The sequence below is a fragment of the Tupaia chinensis genome, unplaced genomic scaffold (genome assembly GCF_000334495.1).
Source record: "Tupaia chinensis unplaced genomic scaffold, TupChi_1.0 Scaffold000099_1, whole genome shotgun sequence".
NCBI lineage: Eukaryota > Metazoa > Chordata > Mammalia > Scandentia > Tupaiidae > Tupaia > Tupaia belangeri.
In genome coordinates, this window is record NW_006159563.1 from 5967321 (window position 1) to 5977518 (window position 10198).

The 10198-nt window shown below is 46.7% G+C and overlaps 1 protein-coding gene across 1 annotated transcript in view; it reads left to right on the forward strand.

Moving 5' to 3' along the window:
* The window catches only part of ARSB (arylsulfatase B), a gene marked incomplete at its 5' end in the record, with an annotated part of 208355 nt that overhangs the window by 130340 nt on the left and 67817 nt on the right, over window positions 1-10198 (forward strand). Inside the window, 1 exon segment of the mRNA XM_027769959.1 lies at window positions 650-720. Within this exon segment, the coding sequence (XP_027625760.1) occupies window positions 650-720 (71 nt within the window).

Here is a 10198-nt window from a genome sequence, read left to right on the forward strand (position 1 = left end):
TCTCCAGCAAGCACATGTGCCCTATAACAAAAACAACAACAACAACAACAAAAAGAATGGTCATGTTTAAATATAGCCACAATGTTTATCGCAAAGGGTCACAGGACTCTTTTTTTCTTTCTTTCTTTCTTTTTTTTTTTTTTTTTTTTTTTTTTTTGGGGTTTTGTTTTACTTTTTTTTTTTTTTCTGTCTGTCTGTGCAAGACCTGCAGCTGCTGAAATCAGCTTTGCCTTTAATTAAACCATGTTCTCTCCAACCAAATCTGTGTTGAATCTTCTCTTGTCATAGGAGATAGAGTACTAAGGAAATCCATCTGACAGGCCAGAATTTTAGCCACTTACTACGTGAAGTCCAGCGACATAGCCATTATGCTAACTGCTGATTCCCATGACTCTTTTTCTTTTCTTTTCCTTTCCTTTCATATTGTCATACGCTGGCCACTGAAGTTCTCCAGTAAAGTGTTCAGTTGTTACGATGTAGACAAGTGATGACTTCTCGAAGGCACGGATTTCGGAAATCTCTGAATTCATGGCAAGATAGTTAACTGGCAAGTTTGTTATTACCGACAAGTACAATGAAAGGAAGTATTAAAATAACACATGCCTATTTGAGAGAGGAAATTAATGTTTCCTAAAAAATTCTTTTCCAGCGAAGGAAGCCCGTCCCCCAGAACGGAGCTGCTGCATAACATTGACCCGTACTTCGTAGACTTTTCACCGTGTGAGTACCCAGTTCATTGCTGCTGTAGTTGCTCTCTGGCTCTTACAGATGGTTACTACCTAGGGTGTCCCTAGCCCAGCTTGCTTTCCCACCTGAGTTGCTGTAAAGGCAAACAGTTCTTCATGACACGTGCCACTACTCTCACTGTGGCTCCGGTAGCTCGGCGGGCTGCGTGCTGTGACAGGAGCACCGGATTGTCAGTCAGGAAAGGCAGATTCTGCTCTCTTCTCTGCCACTGACTGGCTGGCTGTGCTTTAAGCCATTTCACTCTCCGCCTCTGCGTTCCCCATCTACAAACGCGGATCCATGGCTTCTCCTCACTGTGGATGTCCTGTGTTTCCCTGTTCTTACCCAAGAGCTCCAGAGCCTTCTTCCAGAAATTTTACAGTCTAATAAATCGTAGTTGGGTTTCAGGGTAGTGTGGCTACCAAATCATGTGATCAGCCTGGCCAGGGGTGGTCGGGCACCTGCTGGGCCTCACGGGTATGAGCAATCCTGGACATAATTCAGCTTATTCTGCCTACTGCCTAAATGAAGCCCTATTACTTTCTAAAGGAACCCTATTAATTTCTCAGGGCAAAGGGACATTTGGGACTCAGATCACAACAGATTGTTGGTTTGTTTCATTTGTTTGTTTTAATTTTGCCAGAGGGCATGTGCACTCACCACAGAGAAACAGGGAGAGGGAGAAAGCACCCCCTTATGGGGCCTGGTCACACTGTGTGGCAATCCTCCTCTTCCATTTCTCCATCCTGTAGGATTTGAGGCACACACACACAGACACACACACACACACCCATAAATACCTGGCATGTTTGTCAAACCTCAAGGGTCGGGATTTGACTTGCACAGTTAGTCACGTGGGATCCACCTCCTTAAACCACCAGGCCAAGAGGCCGGCCCCACACAGATTGTCATAGTCCTATACAAATACCATGCTACTGACCCTAATGCCTCTAATGGGCCTGGAAAACCTGAATAAGTAAGCCCTTTGCCCAGGTTCCGTCAGAATGCTATGCCAAGACTATCTTCAGAAAATAGTGCTCTTCCATTCCCTTTACTCACTTGGATGTCACAGCTCCTCTGTGCTAGACATTACTGCTACCTACGTAATTCAGGATCGCCTTACCTCTCAGCTCCCTCAGTCTGTATGGCCACTCACCAGGAGATTTCCCTGCTCCGAGAATTGCACCCCATAATTAATTACACCCCAGGACCCAGTAAGCACAGGCGTCATTGCGCACTCCAGACCCTCTGTGGTGTGCTTTTCCTGCGGCACGCCACTCATACTGCTTTTTTCTCCGTCACTCATTTCCATATCCCTTAAAACCCAACCCAGAGTCTGCCTCCGTGACTACCCCTCAGAAGCCCCAGAAGAAACATTGCTCCTTCCTCGCGCATCCCTCTGTGGGTGTCTGCGCAGCAGCCTTCACATCTTCATGTCTGTGCCTGCGTTTCCACTAACCCGACAGCTTCTGGAAGTCAGGGCTCCCATCTTGCCTTTGTATCCTTGTCTGTTAGCACAGATCCCCAGCTCTGGTAGATACCATGATGCTTGATGGCTGAAGGGACGATTGGAGGAGAGCGAGATGCAATGAAGACCCGAAGGGTCCCGAGCCAGACAGGAAGGACTGCAGTGTGGACTCTGTTTCTATTCGAGTACACTTAAGTCAGGGAGAGAAACAAGGGCGTGACCATATGGCCCGTAAGACAGTCTAGGTTGGTGCTGCCCCATGCAGAGCCCTCTGGCCACGTGTGGCCATTGAGCACTAGCACGTGGCTCATTGTGTGCCGAGATGTGTACCACAAGACAAATACACGTCCAGTTTTAAAGACTTAGAGGGCGAATGTGCATGCAGGTATATGTATATTTGCATGGTATCGATTACTTTTTGAAATGAAATACTTTGCAGATATTAAGCATTATTAATATATCATCTTCTTCTTTTAAGTGTGACTAGAAAAATTTTAAATCGCACATGCACCTTGCCTTGTATTTGTGTTGGTTTGGAAGTTGCGAGGGAACGAGTTGATCAGCTGTGGAGGATCACAGCTGCGATGAGTTACCATTTCCTGCCCCAGCATACCTAAGAGAAGACACGCTCCAATCTTATCCAAATCTCTTAGGGTGCTGAGAGGCAGGAGTGGTTTGTGAAACTTCTGACTAATTTTATGGACTGCAAAGCCCAGTGTTACCTAGGTCTGGGGTGTGGAATGTGCTGTCCACATGACAGCAGTCAAAACTGCCTTCACCCCCTGAGTCTGCCTACCAATGGAGAGCCTTAGGCGTCCTCGCTCACTGAGCTGCACGCTGGTTTGGCGTTAGAAACGGAGGCTGGAGAACTCCATTCCTGTGTAACAGCTGCAGCACTACTGGGCTCCTGGGTTGTTTTTAAGAGAGATTTTTGCTATACAGAGGGAGACAGAGAGATAGAAAGTGAGAAATCACCCCTGCTCCCCAAGGGGAAGGCCATGTTGCAATTCCTGCTCCTCCATTCTCTTCTCACAATCAGGGGGCATGCACACACATATGACTGGAGTGAGTTTTAAGTCTTTGGGTCCGGGACTGGAACTGCAGTCAACTATGTGGGAGTCCAGCTATGTAACCATTATGTCATCTGCTGGGCCCTTTTTGGTTTTTTTTCCTGCTGTGACTTTTGCTACCTTCCCTAAAGTGCCCCTAGCAAAACAACAGCACAGGCAAAAGTTTCCCCAGTGTAAAAGTGAGTAATCAACAGATGGCATGATGATTACATTGCTGGACTCCCACATAGTTGATCACGATTCAAGTTCCGGACCCAACATCTTAACATTCACACACCAGTGCATGTGTGCCCAAAATCCTGAGAAGAACATGGAAGAAAGGGGATTGCAGTGTGCCCATCCCTCCAAGGGGTGGTTTCTTGCTTTCTGTCTCTCTGTCTCTCTGTGTGTCTCTGGGAAGCACAAACACCCTATAGTAAAAATTTCTCTCTCAAAAAAAAAAAAAAAAAAAGAAAGAAAGAAAAAAGTCACAACAAATAAGTAGATCAATAAATAAAAATAATAATTTTTTAAAAAAAGTCAAGTATTGTCTCTGTTTGCCACCCGGCGATCGTAAGGATATCTACTTTCCTCAGACTCTGTTTCCCACATGTTATATGGTAGGCTTGAATACCATTGCCACTGTGGGCCAGCCAGGGGCATGGAGGTTAAGGCAACTGGATCCCACATGCTTAGCTGCGTAGTTCAAATCTCAGACCAGCAACTTTAAAAACACACCAGGCACATGGGCGTATAAGCCCAAAATCCCAACAGAAGAAGGGAGGAAAGGGATTGCCATGTGATCTTTCCCACCCAGGAGGTGCCTTCTCACTTTCCTTTTCTCTCTCTCTATCAAGTACACTCAACTTATACCAAAATTAAAAAACAAAACCAAAATAGATCATTGCTGTCATCACCAGCGCAGGGACACCGTCTGGCCTTCTGGGGCTCCTTCCCTACCTGTGTGCAGCCCTCCCAGCCCTCCTACTGCCCCTTCCCACCGGCCTGGGGTTCCTGCTCAGACTCCCGCATGTAATGACAGGCATTGCCAGGCCGTGTTGACAACAGAACCGCGTTCATATGCCGTGGGTCATACACCGTGGGTCATACATCGTGGGTCAAGTGAACAGGGCCTTGTCTATGTTTGTGCCTGCAGGTGGCAAAGTGCCACCCTCCTCCTCACACATGGACAACACCCTGGGCCTGTTCTACGCGATTCTTATATTCGCTTCAGTCTCCTGACAGGCAGAGAAGAAAAGGGAGAGCTACTTGGGGCGCCTACTTCTTTTTGGGGTGATGGTACAAGTCCATTTCCTCTTATATACAGCTAGTTTGTGGGAAAGAAGATTAAATCCAGCAATAAGTAAATGCATACCTACAGAACAACCGAGTCTGGAAATGATATTCCCCAAATATGTTCTGTTTTGTAGAGTAAATTGGAAGCAGCCAATCGAGGATATAAGTAAAGAGTAAAGGACTGACATGTTTGAGTCCCAGACCTGGGAGCTTCGAAAACATGCTGGGTACATGTGTGCATGCCCAAAATCACCAGAGAAAGGAGGAGAAGGGATTGCAGCATGGCCATCCCTCCTGGGGGGTTGATTGCTCAATTTCTCTCTTTCTTTCTCTCTCTGTCCAGCTGGCTAATTAAAAAGAAACAGGAGGAGACCAGCAGGTGGTATGGTGGTTAAGGTGCCGGAATTCCCACACGGCTGATCATGGTTCAAGTCCTTGCTTGCTTTCTCACTCTTCCTCTGTCTTTCTCTGACACAACTCATGTGAAAGTAATAATAGTAAATTTTAAAAAATTCTTTAAACAAACAAACGAAACAGGAAAGAACAATTAAGGACTGATAATGGAGTCAGTATTATCACAGAGGCATTCCTTTGGTTTCTAACTCAAACATTTCCCGGACGGTTTGTACTCATGTATGGGAGGAGAGGGGAGTGGCCACCTCCCCCTTCCCTTGCCATCCATGTCCCCATCTGTGAAGTAAGGATCGAATCACGTGACCAGTAAGGCCTCTCCAGCTTCAGTGTTCTGTGGGTCTCTGTGTAAACAGAACCTGGAAGGAGCAGAACCGCTCGCTCAGTGTCTCCTTCTTTGCCCTGCTGGGAAGGGTACACTTGTTCATAAGCAGTAATATGGCCAGCAGCATGGTCAGAAATGCAGGGACACGAGTGAAAATATTAGAAGCATGATAAGCACTAGAGTAAGTTGGGCTATCATGTGATTTTGTTCTCACTGCTATTGTCCTGCTTGCGTCACTGCATCAATCACATTGGGCCATTGCCTCTCTCCTTTTAGTGGGTCTTGTCAGGGGGTGTAGACCAGCCTCTCCTCTGATCATTAATCCTGTGATCAGGCATTAGACATTTCCCAGGGAAGCCCTGCCCTCTGTAGCACCAGGTGCCCTCAGTAACGGGACCTTACCCTGTTACGCAGAGTATAGGGCACCTCTGAAGGCTCTTCATTTTGTGGAGTTAGGATTGTTTTTCACGGTCATATACCCTTGGTAGGATGTGGCTTAGTGCCGCTGGTAAAAATACTCACAACTGGCACAAATGATTGGTACACACACACACACACACACACACACACGGAGGGGTCATTCATAGACCCTGAGAGTCACCACTCCACAGGAATGCATATGGAAGTCTCAGAGTTTCTGAGATCCACACCCATTAAAGTGGCAATTACCAAAAAGAAAAAGAAAGAAAGAAAAATAATAGGTGCAGATGAAAACAAAGAGCAATTAGAACTCTCATGCACTGGGAAGAATTGTAAAATGGTACTGAGACAACAGTATTTCAGTTCCTTAAAAAATTAAAAATAGAATTATCACAGGACCTAGAAGTCTGACTTCTGGGAAATACTCAAAAGAATTGAAAGCAGGGGCTGGAACAGATAGTTGTACACCATGATCTTTCGTTATTTACTATAGCCACGAGTGGAAGTAACCCAGATGTCCATGAAAGATGAATGGATAAATTAAATATGGCCTATACTTACAATAGAATATTATTCAGCCTTAAAAAGGAAAGAAATTCTCAGGCCAGCCCATGGCCTACTGCTTAAGGTAGGTGGGTCCCACCTGGCCTACTATGTGGTTTGAGTCCCAGACTTGGGAGCTTTAAAATACACTGGTGCATGCATGTACATGCATGTCCAAAATCCTAAGAGGAGAATGGAGAAGGGACTGAACATGGCCATCCCCCTCTGGGGAGTGCTTTCTCACGTTCTCTCTCTGTCTCTATCTCTCTAGCTCTCTCAAGCACATGCTCCCTCAGGCAAATTTAAAAAACAAAAGTGAAAGAAAAAGGTGGAAGAAAATTCTGGCGTACCCTGAGGACATTATGCTACGTGCACTAAACCAGGCACTAAAGGACAAGTACTGTCTGATCCCACTGTGTGAGAAACCCAAGATAATCAATCACCTCTGTAGAGACAGAAAGAATGGAGGTCGCCAGGGGTTGGGAGAGTAGAGTGGGGTGTTATTGTTCAATGGGTACAAAGTCTCCGTTTTGCAAGAGGAGGAGAGTTCTGGAGATGGATGGTGGTAATGATAGTGCAACAGCATAACTGTATTTAATGCCACCAAACTATCCCCCAAAAAAGGGAAGATAATAGATTTTATGTCGTTTGTATTTTAGCATAGTTTTTAAAAATAAGCAAAATGTAAAACAATACAAAGAAAAAGAAGAAAGGGGAAAAAAAAGAAAAGAAAAGAAAAGAAACTCCAGGAGGGTAGGGGCTCTATCTTTCCCTCAGCAGTCTGCCATCACAATAAGGGTCTCAGGACCAGTTAATGAATGATTCAGAAGTAATTAACATATCTGTGCTAATGAGTGGCCAGCTGGGTAAAGCCTTTGTTTTATTGTCTCCTAGCCTTTCCTGAGTCTGAAAGTACCTCCAGGTGGCAGTTCACACTCCTCTTAAAGCCAGAACCTGCATCCTCCATTTTGTGCCTAAATAAAAATAACTTAAAAGTCACAAGCCACTTCTTAATTTGTAATTGACATAATCATATACAGACGTTTGACATTATCTTGTAATAAATGCCCACCTTTGCCATTCCCCTGCATTGAAAATACCCAGAAGGGATGACGTGACGTCAGATTTTCCCTGCCCATGTTCATCCCTCTCCCCCAGATCTCCCTGAGGGACAAACGGGTTTCTAAAGCCCCCCCGCCCCTGGCCTCTGCTGGCCTGCCCTCCCTCTGAGTCCGCAGGCCTCTCCTTGCTGTGCTCTCCCTGCCCCTTGGTTCTTCTGCCTTCCTGGGAAATTCCCTTTCATTGTTTCATTGGTCACTGGTCCTCCCAGCACCCGGATCTGGCCCCACTTTCATTTCCTCACAACCCCCAGTCCATGGCCCCTGCCAGGTGCGTGGGCTGTAATTCTTTCCTGTGTGCTTTGAGGAAACTTTTCATTCCTCTTTGGTGACTTTGTTCTGAGGAGACCTTGGGAGTGTTTGGGTCTCTGTTCAGATAGTACCCCCTCCTCCAAGCATCTAAGGAAAATCTTAAGCATTGTTTATTTTCGCATGTCTTTCAAATATTTCTTTCCAGTAGGCCGACCTAGACTCAGTGGCCACGAGCAGGACAGAAGGGGTTCTAGGAGACACTGGGGAGAGGCCTGGGCCATGGGGTGGCACTATTGGACTGGTTTATGGAAACCCTGGGGACATCTGAAGGAGTGGGTGCAGCCATGACCCCAGGTGAGAACCCAGCCGCTGTGCTGAGCTCAGGCCTGCACGGCTCGGTTCCAGAGGGGAGCTCCAGCTCCAACTCTGAGCTTCGGTTCCAGGCAGTGTGGCTCAGCCCTGGAGAAGCATTTCAGAGGCCCGCGTTTGCCTGAGAGGAATATCCACACCCATCCTGCGGTGCCAGGCCGGTCTCCGTGGCTCTGACTAATGGCCTGCCCCACCTGGGACCACAAGCCCCCTCAGAAGTAAATGCCTGTTCTGTGACCAGGGAACTCTAAGACACTCGTAGCATCGCAGACCCATACGTCCTTCACACGTGCGCGGCACACACACGGAACACGCCGTGCGGCTGTAGCCTGCGCAGACATGAAGGCACTGACAGATGGTAGCAGTTTCCACACCACCAAAGGCCAAGTCTTCAAAGCGGTTCTGTACAGCTTCGCTACTATTTCATTTAAAGGGCCTCTTCTCTTTAAAGGCTATAATGAGATGTTATTGCTGCTCCTGATTATAGGGTGGAAGAACATCTCCCCTCCCTCTGCTGTCTCACGGTCTCAACTGCGGTAGTTGCCAGATCTGTACTCGTGATCCCAAGTCGTCCAGATTCGCATGCTTGCAGTGGCTCTGCTTCCTCTTCAAAGCAGCATTCCCATCTACTTCCTGCATCATGTCTCTGTTTCCAAGATTGTGTATGTGGTAGATAACGATGCCCACAGCGTGCGGGCTCCTGCTGCGGGTACTGGAGATGAGGTCAGCTTCAGATTTTGTTAGACGTGGTCTGAAAGAGGCATCGACGGTCTCTCCCCGCCTGCTGGAAGGCTGCCTGTGGTTCCCAGCCGCCAGAGACAAGTGCCCACACCCAGCCTGCCTCCTAGCACTCCTCAACAGTTAGTCTCCTCTTCCTGCTTCTCTGCCTCTTCCTCATGTCCACACTCTGCCATGACGCCTTCTCTGAACCTTCCAGGCAGGAGTCCCTTGAGTTGCTCTGGAGCGTCTTAGGACACTGAGCTCTCACTCTCTCGTGTTGCAGTTATTCATATCCGGGCATTTTCCCATCCAGACCTCTGAGCTCCGAGGAGGGCAAGGCTTCATCTGTAGAGCTCTCTCAGTGCCTAACACAGAGGAACTTTGGACACACCTAAAGAATGCCTAAGTTCTTAATGTTACTTTTTTACAATTATTTATTTAGTTGTATTTATTATTGTTGTTGTTGTTATTATTATTATTATTTTTTAATTTGACCAGAGAGAAACAGAGAAAGTGAGAAAGCAAGCCTTCAGGTTTGGGACTTGATCCATGGTCAGCTGTGTGGGAGCTCAGAGCCTTAATCACCACACCAAGTGTCAGCCTCCAAAATTATTCATTTTAAGTAGTTTACAGTCAACTCTCCCAAATTTGATTAGAATAAATCTACCAAGAGTGATTATAATGTCATACATTACTTTCAAGGACATTCATTTCTTTCTGGGCATATTTGAGAGGTACCTTTCTGTCTTTCTGCCTGAAATTACTTATTGAGCAGAATGAAAAGAGCTTGGTAGGATGCATGAGGCTCACCTGCTACAGCTCACTGAAAATTGCATAGAAAACTCGAGGATAAAGGCACTGGGCAGTCACTTGTCCACCCTCTTCGTAATCCAGGGGGACCTGAGGCAGTAGGTCACACAGCGCTATTAGACTCCAGAGCTGAACTCGAGGCTCTCCAAGCCCAGGCTCGCACGACTCTCACATCCCGTCGATTTCAGAGGTCTCTGCTTTCTGTACCACATTTGCCTGATGAGAGAAGGGTAACCAGGCCTTAGTTACAACATCTGACCTAAGTAACAGCATGCTGATGCGACATGATACATTTCAACGAGTCCGGAGAAATGGCAGAGTGGTGACAGTGAGTAACATCGCTGGTTTCACATGTGATCCTGTTACCAGACACATCACATACAAAACCTGATTGCTTGTCACATGGTAAGCCCATTTCTGAAACTGTGGGAGTTTGCTCAGAGGAAGGCTTTGTAATGGGAGATACTGGGAGAAGGTAGAGTCGAAGACTTTCTGCGAGTGAGGGGCAAGCAGGGCTTTTACACATAAATCAGGGATGTGATAACATGAAGGTCTGGGAGCAGGCTTCCGGGGCTTTCCAGAGCACTTTATGTGATGCCACCTTGGATGAGCGGTGCAGTTTTCTTTCTTTCTTTCTTTCTTTCTTTCTTTCTTTCTTTCTTTCTTTCTTTCTTTCTTTCTTTCTTTCTTT